The sequence below is a fragment of the Phocoena phocoena genome, chromosome 20 (assembly GCF_963924675.1).
Source record: "Phocoena phocoena chromosome 20, mPhoPho1.1, whole genome shotgun sequence".
NCBI classification, from domain to species: Eukaryota; Metazoa; Chordata; class Mammalia; order Artiodactyla; family Phocoenidae; genus Phocoena; species Phocoena phocoena.
The window spans coordinates 25,898,168-25,917,765 of NC_089238.1; the positions used below are offsets into that span (position 1 = coordinate 25,898,168).

At 58.6% G+C, this 19,598-nt stretch overlaps 1 protein-coding gene across 2 annotated transcripts in view; it reads left to right on the forward strand.

Annotated features, from left to right (window-relative positions):
• Positions 1–2,214: 2,214 nt before the first annotated feature.
• The window catches only part of ADCY7 (adenylate cyclase 7), a 29,446-nt gene continuing 12,062 nt past the window's right edge, over positions 2,215–19,598 (forward strand). The window contains exons 1-10 of one of the 2 annotated variants that reach the window (XM_065898496.1): positions 2,215–2,241; positions 6,467–6,646; positions 7,967–8,170; positions 9,320–9,481; positions 10,328–10,477; positions 10,777–10,925; positions 11,939–12,050; positions 15,399–15,526; positions 16,933–17,091; positions 17,311–17,443. In XM_065898496.1, the coding sequence (XP_065754568.1) occupies positions 6,476–6,646; positions 7,967–8,170; positions 9,320–9,481; positions 10,328–10,477; positions 10,777–10,925; positions 11,939–12,050; positions 15,399–15,526; positions 16,933–17,091; positions 17,311–17,443 (1,368 nt within the window). In that variant the 5' untranslated portion in view covers positions 2,215–2,241; positions 6,467–6,475. Of the gene's footprint in view, positions 2,242–6,466; positions 6,647–7,966; positions 8,171–9,319; positions 9,482–10,327; positions 10,478–10,776; positions 10,926–11,938; positions 12,051–15,398; positions 15,527–16,932; positions 17,092–17,310; positions 17,444–19,598 lie in introns of those variants that run through there. The other variant, XM_065898495.1, reaches the window with a different exon arrangement.

The window sequence follows — 19,598 nt, forward strand, 5'->3', positions numbered from 1 at the left end:
CTCCTTCACAGAGCTCTGGGTCTCCTGAGGGAGGTGGCATTAACATGAGTCCCTCAGCAAACAGAAAGTCTGCCAGTGACTCAGCCCACCAGGCACTGGGCTGGCCTAGGGGGCAAGGCTGTGCTGGTGGGTTCCTGGCTGCAGCAGTACCGTCACCTGGGCAGGGCGTGGGTACAGGGTCCGGCCTGAGGGGCTTGAGTGGGCCCTCTTCTCTCCTTAGGCCTGCCTGCCTGCCCCGCTTCACACCCCGAGGCCCCACTTCCTCTTTCTGGGGCCACCAGGCCCTGTACAGCTCCGGGGCCTGCCAGGGCAGGGCCAGAGGAAGCCGGGCTGGGTTCCTGCCAGTATTGCTTGGGTGAGGAAGTGGGTATCCTGTCTGTGTCTGTGAAAGCTGGGGTGGGCTAGAACTCCCCCAGGGGTGTGGTAGGGCTGGGGGTGCTGCCAGATCAGCCAGTCCCGCTGGGGAAGGATTTCCTGAGCACCCCTGAGGGCCCAGTCCTGCAGTCATAATTCGAGGTCCCAGCACCCTATCTCCAGCAGCTCTTCTAGCTGAGGAACCTGGACCCCGCCTGTCAGTATTTGGCAAGAAGACCCCAGTCCTGTCTTGTTGCAGGGAAGGGAGAAGACGGTGTGTATGGGGTAGTTCAGAGGGCTTCCTGGAGGAAGAGGCCCTCCTGGATCTTGCTGGCTTCGAGGAGGCTCCCTGGCATGGCTGCCTCATCTTGCCCCTGGAAGGCAGAGGGAGGTACCTTGATGGAGTCCACTTTGCCTCCCACCCTCTGTCTGGGGCCTTGAAGGGGGAGGGCAGAAAGGGGTTGGCATTTTGAGATGTTATGGGCTCTTTGAATGTCAGCACTGGGAGGGTGACGGGCAGGACCCTGAGTGGCCGGTATTCAAATCCCAGCTCTCTTTTACTAGCTTTGTGACCTCAGGCAAGTAACTGAATCTCTCTTTGCCTCAGCTCCCACATCCGTAAAACAGACACAGCAGTCTTACCTACAGGGCAGGGGTGCAGATTTAGAGAGACTGCAGTGCTGGGTACACAATAAGCAGTCAGTAGATTCTGTGATGGTCTGTCCTGCTCAGTCACAGGCCCTGCGGCTGCGGGGAACAGAGTCCACCAGGATCGCTTGGGGGAAGAGATTGATTCCGCAGGTATCAGTTTCCACCTAAGTACATCCCTCCGCTCCCTAATTCCTCCTGCAGCCTTGGGCCCCCTGCTGCCCTGCTTAGTTTGGGACACGGTGACAGAGGTATGAGCTGGGGTGGGGATGGTGAAGGGTTCCCCTCCCTGGCCGGCGTCCCTCCAGAGGAGGTCTTAGCCAGGACTGGCTGCGTCTGCAGGGGCCCGCTCTCACCTTTGAGCTAACTTCTCCCGACTTGGACTCATCAAGGAACCACGAGGGCTTTCTGGACACAGCAGACTGGGGCAGGGGGCCCAACATGGACCTGGGGACTCTTGGTTGCAAGTGCCAGAAGCTCACCCTGGCTTCAGCTGGGAGGGGTATTGATTATGCCTTGGGAGGAAATACCTGGGGGTTGCCTGAGCCTCAGACAGAGCTGGATCTGGGGGCCCCAGCGGGTATGTTCAGGGCTCTGTCTCTCACCATTCCTCCGTGTGGGCTTCCTTCTCAGGTGGGCTGTCTACTGTGGTGGTTCAGGTGGCTGCCAGCAGCTCTAGGCCACAGGCAAAGAGAGCATCTTTTCCTTGTGGGCCAGCAAACGTCCCAAAGAGTATTCTCACTGACATGGTTTTGGTCACATATGCATCTTTAAACCAGTCACTGCGGCTTGGAGAGACTGCACTGATGAGCCAGACCTGGGTCATGTGGCCCCTGAACCAGGGCTGAGAGAGGGGGAGAGGACCATGTCCAGCAGAAGCGGGAAACACCCTCCCAACTGGACCCTTGGGGTCCCCCTCCTCCGTGAGACGGGGCTGCTCCCCTGCCAGAGTTATTGTGAGGTGTGAGTGACGGTGAGGGAGCCCTGGGAATCCAGCCTCTCCAGGTAAAAGGGCCTCAATGTCTCTGCTCTTGGTGTCTTTGGAGTTCACAAAGGACCCGCGGGGTGTGGGTGAGGGAGTGACAGGGAGGCAGGGCCTGGCTTGACCTCAGGTCGGACTTACAGCCAGAGCCGCGCCCAGTGCTGGAGAAGACTGGCCCGAGAGGGGATGAGCTTGCGGCAACACTTGTTGGAGACCTGGCAAAGGGGTTCATCCAGGGCCTCATAGGGGCCCTCCCAGTTATCAGCTGAGTTGGCAACTGGCAGAAGAACTGGAGATTGGACAGAGGGGCCTTGAAACCTGCCCTGACAGAGGGGCCTCTGGGTCTCATCCTGGAGAGGAGCTGGCCTGTGCAGGTGCCTCTCGGTGCTGGGTTGTCTGCAGGAGGGAGAAGTGCGGCCCTTCCTCCCAGCCCTGCCTCGTTCTGCCGGAGCTGGACGGGGTCCCTGGGGGGCCTAGTCTCCGTGCCCAGTACTGCCCGTTGTCTGCCTCCTCTCCCGCCTGCCGTTGCCCAGGAAGTGGCCTAATTAGATCCCAAAGAAGAGTGTTTACCAGGCCTGAGTTCCCAAGACTCTCGGAATCTTCCACTAATCCCTCTCTCTCCATGCCTGGCTCAGCCCGGCTTTGTGTGCCTGGAAGGGCAGGTTGGCATCTGGGGGTGAAAGGCTCCATGGTGTGTGTGTGTGTGTGTGTGTGTGTGTGTGTGTGTGTGTGTGCGCGCGCGTGCGTGCGTGCACACACATGCACACTTGTGCATGTCCTGGCCACCCACAGCTCTGCTCTGGGGGCTTTGTCTGGGGGATGGAGCAGCTGTGGAGAGTTGCCTTGGCTCCTTGGAGTTTGGGGTTTCTCAGCCTGGCAGTCCTGGTGCACTGGTGTTTGCACGAGGCCGGAGGGACAGGCAGTGTTGTGTATACTTCTGACAACTGGTTCAGTCACTGGGACCTGCTGCTTCTGGAAGGAGCTCCATGGGGAAGCCTTTCTCAGTTCAGTAAGACAGTGAGGCTGGGCCAAGGAGCCCTGGTTTGGAAGCTGGCAGACTCAGGTTTGAATCCCAGCCCTTCTACCAACCAGCTCCAGCTGTGTAATCTTAGGCAAGGCACGCTCCCTCTCTGGGTTCAGTTTTGCATCTGGGAAATGGCTGTAACACCTTGTCCTTAGCAGGTTATGAAGGCGAGAGTGGAGATGGATGTGCAGGCACCTGGCGTGACAGCATGACAGCTGTTTTACACGTGCCCGGGGGTGGGGGCTTCTCAGGGCAGGGACCTTACCTTGTTTTGTGACCCCTTTAGCACAGGGCTGGGCATATATGGTTAGTACTCAAAAAATGCCTCTTGTGGAACAAAGACTGCTGAGTATAGCTTTAGAGGTGGCAAACTAGTGGGCTGTGCTATGCAAATTTTACAGATTTTTTTAAATCGAAGTGATGTTGATTTACAGTGCTGTGCAAATCTCTGCTGTGCGGCAAAGTGAGTGGGTTACACATATATTTATGTTCTTTTCCATTAGGTTTATCCCGGGAGATTGGACGTAGTTCCCTGTGCTGTACGGTAGGACCTTGTTGTTTATCCCTTCTAAATGTAATAGTTTGCATCTACCAACCCCAAACTCCAGTGCATCCCTCTCCCTCGCCTCTCCCCCGGCAGCTGCAAGTCTGATCTCTATATCTATGAGTCTGTTTCTGTTTTGTAGATACGTTCATTTGTGCCATGTTTTAGATGCCACATATAAGTGATATCATTTGGTATTTGTCTTTCTCTGTGTGACTTACTTCACTTGGCATGATAATCTCTAGGTGCATCCACGTTGCTGCGGACGGCATTATTTCATCCTTTTTCATGGCTGAGTAATATTCCACCATGCATATGCACCACATCTTCTTCACCCATCCATCCGTCGATGGGTATTCAGGTGTTTCCACGGTTTGGCTGTTGGCACCAAGCACATTTTAGAACTCAGCTGGCGACAGCTGGAAATCAGTATTTCATGTAGTATTTCATCAGATTTGTAGCTTTTGTCCAAGCACTTTGCATACTTTGGCGGTCCTGGCCCAACCCCCTCAGGGTTGCCTGGGTTAAACAGGTAGTTACCGAGGCTTGTAGACACCTGCCTGGGCCCAGAAGGAGCAGAGGGGCCAGGACTCCTGGCAAACAGCCCTTTCCTCCACCCCCAAACATGTGGTTTTTCCATTTTGTTCCTGGGGTTTCAGGAACAGGAGGTCCCAGGTGGAATAGTGCCACAGGTGACTCCCGATCCAAGGTGGCCCCAAGGTTACTCAAGGCAGTTGGCACTCACTGGGGGACTTCACTCAGACTCTGGGACTCTGGGTGCCCTGCTATTTTGCCTTTGGGGGCTCTGGACCAACTTTCCTTCACAGCTTCCACCAGTGGCCATTTGCACCCTTTGTGTCTGCCCTGAGCCTTCCCGTATCTTACCACCTCCCTGCCCCCTGCCCTGTCCTGGTTCCTATAGCTGATGCAGGCCTGGAGGATGTTGGGGGCCTGGACTCCTGGTCCAGGGCTGCTCCCTTGACACAAGGTTCCTGCTGGGAATATGTCAGCCACCCCAAGCCCCAATCGCTACATCTAGGGATTGCACATTTTTTTGGTAACTTTCTCTCCCTGGAGACTGGGAGTCCTAGGGGGAGAGAGAGCTAGCCTGACACACAGGAGATATAATGGGCCTGGTGTGCCATAGGCATGGTTAACGAGCTGTTTGGGAATAAAGGAATGGGCAAATAAATGAATGGTGCTGGGGAAAGAGGGAGCCCCTCTGGGCTAAGCATTGCAAGCCTGGGGTCCGCTCTCAACTTTGTCATAAAGGGTCCACCGTGTTCTTCTCTGAGGTTCAGTTTCCTTATCTATGAAGCAGAGCTTGCAAGGTTCTTAAATTCTTGTCAGTGGGCCCTTTTAGAAAAATTCAGTCTTACGTGGAAGCTTAACATAACATGAATGCAAGGGGTATGCTCTGAGTGAAGCTGGCGTTAGTGTCTGAGACACTAGACTCATTGAGAAGTTCCAGTAATCGAGTGAGTGAGGTCTTTGCACAAGAGCCATTGGAACAGAAGAAAGCCTGCGAACAGACTTCACGTGACTGGCCACCTGACTTAGGACAAAGGTGCCTCCACTAAAACTCTTGAAGGAGGGATGGTGGCTCCACGAAAGGCTGGTGGGGTAATTAGATATCCATTCAGAAAAAAGAAGCTTGGTCCCTGCCTCACACCATACACAAGAATTCCTTGAGATGGATGGAGACCCACATGTGAAAGTAAACTGTTCAAACTTCTAGAGCAGTGCTTTCCAGTAGAAGTTTCTGGATAATAGAAGGGCTCTATCTCTGTGCTGCCCGATGTAATAAACGCTAGCTGTGTGTGGCTGTTGAGCCCTTGAAATGTGACTAGTGTGGCTGACATTTTTTTTTAACTTTCAAAATTTTTAAATGTAATCATCAAGCTATTATTATACTCAAAAAAATTAAGTGTAATTTATTAACTTCATCCCACCTTCAGTTCACGTTTAGATTTCACCAGTCGTTTCAACATTTTTTTTTGTAGTTGCAGCTTTCTAAAAATCAAAATCCAGGTAAAGTCCATTATATCGCATTGGGTTTGTAAGCCTTTTAAATTTATTTTATTCTGTAACATCCCCACTTTCTCTCATGGTACTGACTGGTTAATAATGGGTTATTTGTCCTGTAGGCCAGTAGTTTTCAAAGTGTGGACCAGCAGCTTCAGCGTCTTCTGGGAACATGTGAGAAATGCACATTTCTTCTCAGGCCCCTTCCAGTCCTACTGACGCTGGGAATGCAGCCCAGTGATTTGTGTTTTAACAAGCCCTCCAGGATCTCTCCTGGGTACCACTGTTGTTGACTAGCCCACGTCGTAGATTTGGCCACCTCCTGCCACCGTTTATCTTCTCCAAGTAGCCTCTATATGGGACTGAACTTCTAATTTCATTTTTAATAAACTTAAATTACATTTTTGATAGTCATATGTGGCTAGTAGCTACTGTATCGGACCGCGCAGTTCTTGGAAACACAGGAGACCAGCTTTATGACCTTGGGGTGGGCCAAGCGTTAAAGACCTAAAAGTTAGGTTTGGTTAAGGTTGATAAATCAGACCTGGGGCTATGAGGCCTGGCCTTGCTCTCGCCCGATGCCAGCCTTCCCAGTCCAGGTCAAATCTTGGTCTGCTTTGTGTCTCTGCAGAGCTGAGGACCCTGCATGTCTGTTCATTCGGGCCTGGATGCAAAAGCGGATGCGGGCTCTGCAGTGAGCAAGCCCTGGCGGCTGGAGCAGTGCAGGCCCCGTGTGTCCATGGAGCTGCTGGCTGAGGTGACTCCTGCCCCGCTCCGCCTGCCAGGCTCGGAGAAACCAGAGGCCTAGGCGCACAGGGGTGGGTGTCGGCAGACAGATGCTCCCCAGGCTGCGGGGTTTCCTGCGTGGACTGCTGGGCGGGTGTGTGAGAGGTGGAGGATGCCGGCCAAGGGGCGCTACTTCCTCAACGAGGGCGAGGAGGACCCCAACCACGACACGCTCTACGAGAAGTACCGCCTCACCAGCCAGCATGGACCGCTGCTACTCACACTCCTGTTGGTGGCCATCACTGCCTGCGCCGTCCTCATCATCATCGCCTTCAGCTACGGGGTGAGTGGGGGCAGCCCGTGGGCGTTTCCCTGGGCTCCAGGTCTCAGCTCTGATGCTTTGTATTTGTGAGGCCTTGGGCAAGTCATTATCTTCTTAAAGCCTGAGTTTCTGCATCTGTAAAGTGCTATGGAGCATATTTAGGCTGGAGGAAGACACATTTTTTATTTTAATTTTTAAGTCTGGGGTGGTTTTAGATGTTACATGAATTTGGCCAAATAAATTACCCTCACTTTTCTCCACAATGGACTTTGATTTTACTGAAGGCCCGTGTATCACCGCTCCCACTTCCAGTCCCGTGGCAGACATCATGCATCAATCCCAGCACTCTTTCTCACGGAGCCGGCCGGGGTGGGGGGGGTGTATGTCTCAGAATCCTTCTTAAGACAGCAGGCCTTAGGCCTCGTCCTGCTGTAGCCATGACCTCTGCGTGGCTGTTAAGCACTTGCAACGTGGCTAGTGTGACTGAGGAACTGAATTTTCAATTTTCTCTTTAATTATTGGGAATTTAATTTTGAACAGCCACATGTGGCTAGTGGTGGCCGTATGGGACAGTAAAGTTCTAGAAGAAAACATCAGAGACTACAGGCTGTTAGCCGGGCGATATGTGTAAGGTGGCCGGCACCCAGTAGGCGCTCTGACGGTGCTGCCTGTATCTCTGTGGATGTAAACCCGAGGGCCTTTGTTTTGTCATTTGGCACATAGTTACTGAGCACCCACTGGGTGCTGGCCCCAGATTAGTCTCTGTGCTCATGGAGCTTACGGGCCTCTGGGGGAAACCAGGTGCTGTCCCCCTGTGAACGTCTTGCCTGTTACCTTCTCCCCACAGTGTCACACTTCTGTACCTTTCCTTCAGCTCTTCCCCTGTCTGGGATGCCTTTGGTCGTATTTCCTCATGAACATGCATTCGTTCTTTATGAGTTAGGAGCACTGGCCTCTCCCCCAGGAGGCTTTGCACAGCTTTGCTCCTGTGCTCTTGTACCTGTGCCCTGCAGGTGTGCACAGAGCTGCTGGGGACCCCGGGGGACGCCTGAGGGGGAAGGGTGGGGAGTGAGAACGTCATAGGGCTGGGCCCCACAGGTGACTGGGGAAAGGTGGTGGTGAAGGCACCCCTAGCAGAGGCAACAGCACAAAGCCTGAGGTAAGAAAGAACTTGATGTTTAGAGGGAGGATGGACACCACCCACGTGGAGGAAGCAGCAAGTGACCTTGCTTAGGGCAGGCTGGACAGGCTAACCTGGCAGGCTTTCTGGAGGAGGTGGCACCCCGCTGGGGAAAGCTATGGCATTTCTGTGTGTGTTCACCCCCCACCCCTTCCCCCCAGGACCCCTCCAGACACCAGGCTGTCCTGGGGACGGCGTTCTTCACGCTTGCCGTGTTTGTGGCTCTCTACGCGCTCGTGTATGTTGAGTGCCTCGTCCGCCGGTGGCTCAGGGCTTCGGCGCTACTCATCTGGGCCTGCCTTGTGACGCTGGGCTACGTGCTGGTGTTTGACTCATGGATGAAGGAGGCCTGTGACTGGGAGCAGGTAACAGGGCAGGGGACCCTGGCGCCCCTGGGGGCTGGGTGCTGCCAGCCAGCTGTGCACTCGGTAGCTCCTGTCCCCTCTGGGCATCAGATCCCTTCTGGAGACCGGGCCGCATTGGGCGTGCCAGCCACGGGCCCCTCCCTCTCTCCGGGCTGTGGTTCTGTGACTGAGATGGGCCCTGGGCTGATCTTGTTCTCTCAGGCCTGTGCTGACGCGATGGGGGTGAGGTGGGAGAAGAGTGTCCACTTGAATGTCTGGCTGTGCTCTTTCTGGAAATGACACATTTCCAGCTCAAAGAGGCAAAAAGGCACAGACTGGCTCACGTGCCGGGAGGGGCCCAGGGGTTGGTCTGGGGCTTCAGCAGGAAGGCCAGGTCCCGAGCTCTCCCGGCTCTGCTTTCCTCTGTGCTCTTTCATTCCCTGTCAGGCCACCCCCAGCTCGGGACAGAGGTGCCTGCGGCACCTCCGGGCTGCCCGTCCACCAGCCTACCCAGGCCAGCTGAAAGAGACAGCCCTTTCTCAACCAACTTGAGCTGCGCTGGCTGGCCTGGGGCATGGGCCCAGCCCTGGACGGTCATTGTCACCGGGGAGGGGGGCGGCTCTGACCGTTGGGGCTGGGTCCTGTGGCTGGGGTGGGGTGAGGCTCGGGCAAGCCATGCAGGTGGGAAGCTCGGGGGAGGGTGCCGTTCCCAGCAGGGGTGGGAGCGGGCGGGTTGGGGGTGGGTGGGGGGGAGCAGCAGGGGCCAGCTCAGAGCATGGGCGGGGCCGGTGAGCTGGGCTGCTGGGGGTGGCAGTAGTTACCTACCGTTCCTGCGGAGGGAGGGCCGTGGGCAGTTGGGCACCAGGCGAGAGCTCGCTGGGTCACGAGGGCGGCGGAGGCTCAGCCTCAGCCCCAGATGGTAAATCAGCTTGTAGGAGATGATGCTGGCTGGGCATCATTTTCTCCTTCTATCCTGTGTCTGTCGCTGCCTCTCGCCACACAGGGTGGGGGAAGGGGCCGACCTGAGGGCCGAGGGCGCGGGGAGGGGGGCGTAGCCTCAGAGTTCAGGCTTCCAGGGCCATCCCCGCGAGCCGGGGCTGCGGAGTGACCCCAGCTGGGCCCCGGGCGGGGGCGGCGTGGTGGCCGCGCTCATGACGCCTCTGCGTGCAGGTACCCTTCTTCCTGTTCGTGGTCTTCGTGGTGTACACGCTGTTGCCCTTCAGCACACGGGGTGCCGTCGTGGCCGGGGTCGTCTCCAGCACCTCCCACCTCCTGGTGCTCGGCGCTCTGATGGGGGCCTTCACGACGCCCAGCGTCCGGGTAGGGCTGCAGGTGAGGGGCGTGTGGGTCTGGGCGCGCGGGGCCGGCTAAGGCCTTGGGTGGGGCTTTGGTTTGGGCCGAGGGCCGCCAAGGCTGGAGCGGGTGAGTTGGAGGCCTCGGAGACAGAGGTGTTTGCCGACAGGTGGCCTCGAGGCCGGGCTTCGTCCAAGTCGGCAGGTGCCCTGCCCTGCAGCCTTTTCTTTGTTGGCTTGGGGTCCCCGGAGGCTCGGCCCCCCCTCGAGCCCTGACCCTCGGGCCTCCTTCCTGGGTCCAGCGCACCACTGCTGGGTGAGGCCCCGTTCCCGAGGTTTCGCTCGTTCAGCCCAGAGCCCCATCTGCACAGGGTCGGACGCCGCGTCTGGTGTCCTTTGCGTTGAGTGATTATGAACAGTTAGTGGTGACGCGCAGTTGTGTTTTCCTCCTGAGCAGGCCTGGTGTCTGGTCTGGGAGGTGGGGGCCAGAGCTCTGGGCAGCCAGCCTGGCCCTGTGCCTTCCGTGGCTGTCCTTGGCTCTCCCTCTGGGCTCTGCGAGGGGCTGTGCTCCTGCCGCCCTGGAAGCGGCTGGCTGCTCTGGTCTCTGGGGCCTGAGCCCTTCTGCACCAGGGAATGTCTGGCGGATGCTGAGACAGGCCTGAGTCCTGGTCCTGGGGTCACAGTGACCTACTAGGAGACCAATGAGTCTAGGAGACCAGTGATTCTGAACCTGTCTCCCTGCCTGCCCACCCCAGGGAGGCCGCAGCCCGAGTGGGTTGGGAGGCCAGGGATCGGGGAGGGGGTGCCGTCACCAGCCCACCAAGGGAGTCGGTGTCCTGGGGCACGGGCCAGGCCTGATGCTGAGCCCGCCACGGCCCGCCCGCAGCTGCTGGCCAACGCTGTGGTCTTCCTGTGCGGGAACCTCACGGGCGCCTTCCACAAGCACCAGATGCAGGATGCCTCCCGAGACCTCTTCACCTACACTGTGAAGTGCATTCAGATCCGCCGCAAGCTGCGCATCGAGAAGCGCCAGCAGGTGGGGACCCGCCTGGCCCTGCCCGGCCCCCCGGCTGTCCCCCGGGCCCCACGCCCTGCATCCTTTCTCTGAGGATGTGCTCACTGAACAGCATGGTGAGGCGCCTGGGGCACCTGGCCAGACACCTGTGCTGGTGTCATCCCGGGGGCTGCTGGGGACACGGGAGGGTGTGTGCCTGCCGGGTTGGTAGCAGGGTGTAGGCCAGCAGCAGTGGGGCACGTGGTGGGCAGAGGGGCAGGAGGGCAGAGAGGATGGAGACCCGGGGCCTGACGCCGCCCTGCCTGTGCCCCACGTGCCAGGAGAACCTGCTGCTGTCCGTGCTGCCTGCCCACATCTCCATGGGCATGAAGCTGGCCATCATCGAGCGGCTCAAGGAGCGCGGGGACCGCCGCTACCTGCCCGACAACAACTTCCACAGCCTCTACGTCAAGCGGCACCAGAACGTCAGGTGGGTGGCTGGCCGGGCCCGTATGCACCGTGTCTCCCAGGGCGGCCCCGGCAGGTGGCCCGCTGCCTTCCTACCTGTAGGCCCAGGTCCCAGCCCGCACGGGGACTGGGGAGAGGTAAATCCAGACCCCTCCCTGGGCCTCAGTCTCCCACTTGTTCCCCCGGGGGGGGGGCAGATTAGATTAGTATTGGGGGAGATCCACTGCCCCCTAAAATTGTCAAACTCTGCACGAACGTGACTGTGGGGAAGAAAGGGGTCTCTTCAGATGATTCTCAAAGGGGCACAGGCCCTCCAAAAGGAGATGAAGCCCCACCCAGGTGACCGCCAGGGACCCCCCAGTCCTGACACCATCTTTGACTGATTTGAAGGGGCTGCAGAACCTTCCTCAGCGGCGCTGACCTGAGTGAAGCGCAGATGTGGGCGCTGTGAGCTCCACCCTGGTCCTCTGCCTGCAGGCTCAGCATTACCCCCGAGACTGGCCTGCTGCCTCTGGGCTGTGGATGGTCCAGAACTGTAGACTCAGGAGCGGGGAGATCTGGTGCAAAATGCAGCTCTGGCTTCCCAGCAAGTCTTAACCTCCCCGGGGCTCAGTTTGCTCGTCTGTAGAAAGGGGTTCCTACAAGGGCAGCGTGAGGACTAGATGTGTGAAAGCGCTGGGTGTGGAGCTCAGCTGGAGGGAGCGTGCAGTCACATCTTACCAGGGCTTTAGCTCTGAAGTCTGCGCAGAGGTGAAATCCAGGTATAGGGAAGGGGAGAAGTTCCCAGGTGCCCGAGAATCCACCTGTAAGGGCTCCATTCAGTCATCTGCGGTGAGGCTCTAAAGGGGTTGGGGGTTCCGGAGGGCCCCTGCAAACTGGGGCTTGCTTCATTTTCTTTGATGTGAAGCTTCTGGAACTTTAATCCATCCTTATGGCGGGGGTTTCTCTCCCACCCCTGGCGGCAGGGGGCTCGCAGGGGTGATTGGGTGCGGGGCTCTTGGCCCTGACCCTCCTGCTGGCCCCCCCTACCCCCAGCATCCTCTATGCTGACATCGTGGGCTTCACGCAGCTGGCCAGCGACTGCTCCCCAAAAGAGCTGGTGGTGGTGCTGAACGAGCTCTTCGGAAAGTTCGACCAGATCGCCAAGGTGAGCCCACTGACCTGTGCTGCCTCCCCTCCGCTGATGGTAAAGTCAGGAGCCCTTCCCACCGCATCCACAGCGTGTCCTGTGTCCAGCGCTGTGCTGAGATGGGTGTGGGGAGGCCTGGGCCGCATTTTAGCATTCAGTCAGCAAAGCTTTCAAGTGCCCCGTCGTCAAAGTGGAGGTTGAGCCAGGATCCTGTCCCCCAGAGTGTGAGGCCTCTGGGGAGACTGTCAGTGCACACTGGGGAATGCACTGGGCTTCACGAGCTTAGAGGGGGACTCCGGAAGGCTGCCTGGAGGAGGAGACGGCTCCATCCTCACTACGCAAGGTCAGCAGCCTCAGCCTCAGCTTCACCCGGGAGCATGGGAGGACTGTGGAATGCCAGGCCTCACCCAGCATCTGTCTCTTGACAAGATTGCAGGGTGAATAGTCTGCACATTAAAGTTTGAGAAACCTAAAAAGAAACTGAAGAGGAAAGGGAACAGTGTTATGGGCAGAGGGAAGAGCATATGCAAAAACCTAGAGAAGGAAGAAAGCTCTGTGTGTCCATGCAATGAAAGTGGCTCAGTGTGAGTGGGACAGAGTGTGTTGGCAGGGAGCATGGTCACAGGGTCAGACATTCAAGGACTTGAGGGCTGACTTGAGGAGTGGGATTTGACCTCAGGACCCTGGGGAGCATAGCAGGTGCCAAGCAGGGAGGGCATTGGGCAAGGAGAGCCTCCAGGGTTCAGCCAAGGCAGGAGTCTGGTCTGGAGACCAAAGAGGGCTGAGCTGAGATCTCACTGTTTTGTCTTCACAAGCAACACCCAGCTCCAGGGGTGTGTGTAGGGGGCTGGGGAGGAGCCTCAGTTATTCATTAATTTACCACCTGGTCCGGGGACCTGCTGAGTAGCAGCCCTGGGCTGCCCTCAAGTTGCTCCCGGGCTACGTGCTATGTGGTTGGAAGAGGGGTACAGGGGGCAGGACTTGGGGGTGCTTATTTAGCCCAGCCTCAGGTGGTCAGGAAGGCTTCCTGGAAGTGGTAGCCACTGAGTAGAGACCCAAGTGTAAGATTTAGGGCAGTGGCTCTCCGTCCTGGCTGCGTGTTTGAATCACATGAAAAGCTTAAGTAAAACCCCAGTACCCATGCCCGCACCCATGAGAGTTTTTCAGAGCCTCCCAGGTGACTCCATGTGCAGAGAATCGATGGTTCAGAACTTGATGGGAACAAGTTCTGGCCTCGCACTCAATCTTGGGAGGGACTACCTCACCAGGAGCAGGCTCCACCTCAGGAGATGAGCTTCCCATCACAGGAGGTAACCAAATTACAGTTGGACACCACTGGCCAGGGGTGCTCTGGAGAGCTGTCCCCGCTGGGTACTGTGGACTGTGTGACTCTGAGGGTCTGTTTAGCCGGGAGCCTTCCTTTAGGAGCTTCCTTCCTTCATGATTTCTCTGGTGGAGGTTCCTAGAGGTTGGGCCTTATGTGGGCCCAGGCTCCATCCTCACTAAGCAAAGCCACAGCTGGCTCTTCCCCTGCCACAAAGCCAAGGACCTGCCCTTGCCCTTTTGGACACAGCCCGCTCTCCATGGCAGGCCCAGGAGGCAGCCTCATTTTATAGATGAGAAGAGGGAGGCTATGGCAGGTGCCAGTCTTCAGGCCAGAGTGTCCAGTCCCTGGGCAGACACAGTAGGCAGAGCTGGTCCCAGCCTTTTCTCCTATCAGCAATCAGATTCCAGAACTGTAACCTCCTGGTGAGAGCCAGGGCCTCCTCTCAGAGGTGTCCGCATTGCGTCTGGGCTCAGGCATTCTCTGTCCCAACACACTCACACAACTCCTCCAGTTTGTAAGTCTCAGAGGCGCGGGGAAGAGCAGCCTGGGGAACGTGGCCTCCTGTAAATCCCTGACAGCGGGGCTGGATCCAGACTGTTACCCTGCGCCTGGCTCTGGAGGAGATAAGATAAGGGCAGCGGTGCCCTGAGCCTGGGTGTCCCAGCCCTCGCCAAGCTTCTGCTGCTTTCTAGGAAAGCACTGTCCTCCCCCACCTCCGTTAGGCCATTCAGAACTCAGCATGTGCCAGACGGAGCACACCGGGAAGCAGCTGGCACACACTCAGATGGGTCATTGGAGGAGCCTCCCTAGGAAGGCTCCTAGTCCCCTTAGGAAGGGGACTGCTCACAAAGGCCTGGCGGGTAGGGGATCTCGAGGGAGGGATGGGGCCTGGCCTGGTCATTGGCGCTGGGTGGTCACCCACAGGCCTGGTGGGCATGCCAGGGAGTGGGCACTGGATCTGGAGACAGAGGGTACCCTGGTCCTAGGGGCCAGCCCTCTGGGAAAAGGCAGGAGGGAGCTGGGGCAAGGCTTCACTGGAGCCCAGTAGGCAACTTCTTCCTGTTCCCTTAAACCCCACCCTCAAGGCCTTGATATGTATGGCCACCTTTGCTAAGGGCTTATGGAGGGTCAAGTAGCTGCAGCACCACCTCAGATGGAACCTCAGACAGCCTACCTGGGCCTCCCCTTCCCCTCCAGGGTCATTTTTTTTACGTGACCCCACCCTCTCTCCCCACTCCCATCTTTCATCTCTGTTCTTCCCCCACTCCCCAAACCCTGTATCCCTAGCAGCAGAGTCATCTCTTGGGTTACCTTGACACCTGCTGACCCCATAGCTTATGGCACCTGCTGCCTCTCTGTTCTCATCCCTCCTACTCTCTCCCCTCCACCCACACTGACTGCTGTGCTATGTCTCAAACACCCTTCTGGCCTCAGGGCCTTTGCACGTGCTGCTTCCGTCTGCCCGGACGCTCTTCCTCCAGATACTGGCATGGCTTGCTCCCTCAGTTCCTTTAGGACTTTGCTCGAATGTTACCTTCACTGGGTGGCCTTTCCTGGCCTCCTGGGAACTTCCTCTTCCTTCCCATTCCTCATTTTTCTCCATAGCACTTATCTTGGGTGTCTACAGATTTTATTTATGTAGCTTAGTGTCCAGCTGTGCCACTGGCTGCAGGGATTGTTTTCTGTTTTGCTCACAGCTGTGTCCCAGTGTCTGGGGCAGAGCAGGGCACTCCGTAGACGCTCAAACATTGCATAGATGAATGAAACAAAGGTAGCACCTCCCTAGAGACCCTCAGGTGGCCGCCCTTGGTAACACTTGCTTTTATCCCTGACACCTGCTTGGGGTTCCTCCTGCAGACCCCCCGTGTTCCCCGTCCTTTTGCCGGGCCCAGAGGCAGCTGCTGGTGGCTGGTGCCCCAGAAGAAAGCCCCTGGCCAGAAGAGAGGCTGGTTGACTCTGGAGGGTGTGGGGAGGTGGCCAGCATGCCTGCTCCACGGCCCCTGGGCCGTCTGCTGACCAGGCCTCTCCTTGCCCTGCAGGCCAACGAGTGCATGCGGATCAAGATCCTGGGCGACTGCTACTACTGCGTGTCAGGCTTGCCCGTGTCCCTGCCCAGCCACGCCCGCAACTGTGTGAAGATGGGGCTGGACATGTGTGAGGCCATTAAGTAGGTACCACGCACAAGCCTGGGGCACTGGGGCCTGTTCCCCCGGTGGGCCCCTTCTGCTCCCCAAGGCATGCTGGGGAATGCATTGTCTCTGCTTTGCATATGAGGAAACTGAGGCTCCAGGGGCGCAGGAGGCTTACCTGGACCCCTCAGCACTGTGTTTGCATCCCTCCCTCTGGACCCACTGGGACTCCGAGTTCCAGAGAGTCTCAGAAGCTCAGAGCTGAGGGCCATGAGGAGGGGCAGCTGGGCTCCGTTTCTCCGGAGGCTGAGCCTTTGCAGCAGCAGGGGAGCTGGCAGACGCAGCGTTGGACTCCAGGCCTCCGTCTCCTTCCTGTTCCCCCTGTGAAGACCCTAGAGTTGGGGGTTCCCCCTGTGAAGACCCTCAGCCTCCTGCGGCTCCTTGCCACCAACATCCCAGCTCCCCACAAGGCTCTCTGGAGCCCCGAGCAGCCGTGGTCTGTGGTGGTCAAGCGGGTGGCGGAGGGCCAGGCGGGCTTGGCCAAACGGCCCAGCGTTCGGGGCAGAGCCGGGCGCGCCTGGGCTGCCGGGCAGCGCACAGCTTCCGCGCAAACCCAGCTCCGGCTTGTCCTCCTGAAGTCTCACCAGAAAAAAACCCCGTCAGGGAGTCGGTCCAGGTCACAGGCTGGCTCTGCATCACCGGCTGTGTGACCTCGGGCTGGTGCCACAGCCCTGGGGCTTCCTTCCCTCCCTGGAGCATGTGGAGGTTGTGCGGGCCCTCCGGTCCCACTGGCTTTGACCCTGGCAGGCTCGGTCCGTCCCGAGCCCGTTGGCGGACACGTGGCACCGGCTGCTGCCCAGGCCCTCACGCACTTATCAAAGGGACCCAGAGGCCTGCTCATGTTGGGGGTGCCTTGTGCCCCTGGGAACTCTGAAGTTGGGGCTCCTTGTACTAAGTGGTGCTGGCAACCCCCAGTACTCCCAGTTCCCAGAGATGGGGGTGTGTAAGGCCCCCCAGGGCTGGCCCCATGTTCCTTGTTTCTGCTGGGTTTGGGGCAGTGTCTGGATCCCTCTGCAGACTCCAGCTGGGGCTGCCAGGCAGGGGTAACACCCAATGATTGTATGTTAGGGCCTCCAGCAGGAGCCACCGTGACCAGTGACAGTTGGAATTCCTCCTCCTTTTAACAGCCTTTGAGCTTGGGGCGGCCACATCCATTTGCACACTCCTAGACATGGGGGGCTCATCCCCTTGCAAGGAGGCAGCCCCCTCAGGCTGAGAACGTTCTCTTCTGTGAGCTGGGCCTGCCCTGTTCCCATACGCTCCCTGCACCCTTGCTCTGCCCCTACCCCGTGCCACACCCCCTACCAGGGACCTTGAGCCTGTCCTAGGGTTCAGGGCCCGCCAGCAGCCCTGGCTGGGGTGGGCTGACGGGCCTCTGCCCCAGGCAGGTGCGGGAGGCCACAGGCGTGGACATCAGCATGCGTGTGGGCATACACTCGGGGAACGTGCTGTGCGGTGTCATCGGGCTGCGCAAGTGGCAGTATGATGTGTGGTCCCATGACGTGTCCCTGGCCAACAGGATGGAGGCAGCTGGAGTCCCTGGGTGAGGCTCAGCTGGATGGCGGTGGGGTCAGAGGTCTGGGGCTGACTCTGGGCTGCGGTGGTCACGGGGTATCAGCATGGGGTCAGAGAGGGAATCAGCGACCTGAAGGTGGGGGAGCCCGCCCGGGCTCCGGCCTGCTCAGCCCTGCCTGCTGTGCACCCCCGCGTGGGTGTCTGCCCTCGCTGGGCCCTGCTGCTGTCTGACTCTCGTCTCCCCCAGCCGGGTGCACATCACAGAGGCGACGCTGAACCACCTGGACAAGGCGTATGAGGTGGAGGACGGGCACGGGCAGCAGCGGGACCCCTACCTGAAGGAGATGAACATCCGCACCTACCTGGTCATAGACCCCCGGGTACGAGGCTCAGCCGCGGCAGGCTGGGGGGCGGCGCTGGGGCTGTGCTTGGGAGCAGGGCCCACGCCCGGGGCATGGCCCCCGTGGAGGGAGAGGTGGGGCCCGCCCGGGGTAGGAGGCAGTGCCCCGTTACTAGGCATGGTCTAGGCCCCAAGGGACAACTTCTCTGGGCCTCAGTGTTCTGTTCTATGAAACGGGGATAACAACGGCCCCTACCTCAAGAGGAGAAAAAGCTAATCTGAGTGAAGCCCTCCCCGTCAACTGGGTGCATCATAAACGTTCTAGAAACAATAGTCACTGTTAGTTTATTTTCCACGAGGTTGTCACTAATCGTCCAGATTTTCAAAAGACACGTTTTAAAAACACGCTTTGGATGGGAGTCAGGGAAGCAAGGAATGGCCAGGGGGCCAATAGGCGGGAGCCCCTGTGTGTCCTGGGCTCTGACCCGCCGCGTGCGCCCCCCCGGCCGGCGCCTCTAGGTTCTCGGTTGGCCCCACTCCCTTCAGGACCCCGTGGTGGGGAAGGCTGTGAGCCTGCTTCTGGGCCGTGGGCCCCGGGCCTGCGCCGGCAGGGGCCTTTCGCTCCCGCCCGTGGGAGGCCAGCTCGTCTGGGCCCTCGGTGAATCATCCTTGGGGCTTGCTCAAGAATGTTGGTAGTGGCTGGCTCCTTCCAGCTCCGTCTCACTCTGGCCTTTGCTGTCCTCGGGGCTGGCCCGCCTGCCGGTCTCTGGGGCAGCCGTGGGCCCGCCTGTGAGCCTCCCCCGACACCCTCGGGCTTCATCCTGCCGACATTCCCAGTGCGCCCTAGGTGGGTCAGCCATGCTGAGCGAGCATCGGGGAAACCCCTCCTGGTACCTTGGGGCTGCTCCCAGCCCACTATCGTGGAAACCACCCAGCCCCTCGCCCTGTCCCTGCAGCTCTGGGCCCCGCCCACTCCTCCACTCCTCTGACACCCCCCCCCCCCCCGCGCGCTTCCTTCCTCCCCCGCCCTGTGCCAGCCTCCTGTCCCTCCACTGCCAGGCTCTTTCCACTGCAGAGCCCTTGTCACTGCTGCCCCCTCCGCCCAGAGCCCTCTGTCCCAAATGCTGCTGTTTATCCTTTTTACTGTTTATTGTCAGTGTGAGTTCCACGGGGGCAGGCTCGGGGTGGGGGTCCCTCTTCTCCAGGCTTCAACCCCCGGTCCTAGGACAACGCCTGGTACAGAGCAGGGCCCCAGATAGCTTGTGAACGAGTGAAGCAGAGCCCTTGACCCCGAGGTGGTGGCAGGCGTAGTCCTGTAACCCACCCCGCAGGGCCGCCGGATCAGCAGGTATGACTGCGGGCGCCCAGTCAGACTCGTGTTCCAGATGAACAAGGGAGAAGGCTTTAGTACGAGTGTCTCATGCAGGGTTTACTGGGCACCCTGTCTTATCTGGCAACGCTACCTTCCCCCATCTTTGTTTAATTTTATTCATTCCCATAGTTGAAAATTCAAAAAGCATGAAGGGTGTGCTATAGAAAGTTTCTCGTGCATCCCTGTTCGCCGCCGGCACGTCCCCCCTGACGGGGACCCGTGTGGTGAGAGGTGTCTGTGCGCATCTAAGTAGAGGGGGAAAGACTCCTCTGGCCTCTTTGCTGAGCTGGCGGTAGCGCCTCCACCAGTGTGAACTTTGCTTCACCAGCGACGTAACTTGGAGACCTTGCCTTCTGCGCACAGAGACCGCCCTCATCTCTTCTCACGACTGTGCTGTGCGCACCGTGCCGAGGCGTGGTGGGGAGGTCCTTTCCCAGCTCTGGCTTCTGTAGGCTTACGTGTGTGTGAGGTGCCCCAAGGGATGAGTGTCCAGAGGTGGCTGGTAGGGGGCCCGTGGCCGGTGCAGGTTGCAGGTGCCCTCCCTGGGCCCTGCTTCTCAACAGATGCGTTTTTGCTCAGAACTGATGGATCATCAGGACCCGTTTAATTTTTAGGGACAGTGTCTGGCTTCCCTGCCCTAAGAGAGAAGTGGCAGTGACCTTGAACTTGAAGAGCTGGCTGCCGTGTAGGCAAGAGTTGCTGACGGTGGAGGGGGAGGCAGAGAAATGTAACCTCCCCAGACCCCCAGGGCAGGTCACTCAGCACAAGGCGCAGCTTGCTCTCAGGACCCCGGGACTCTCTTCGCAAGGACTGAATTCCATGC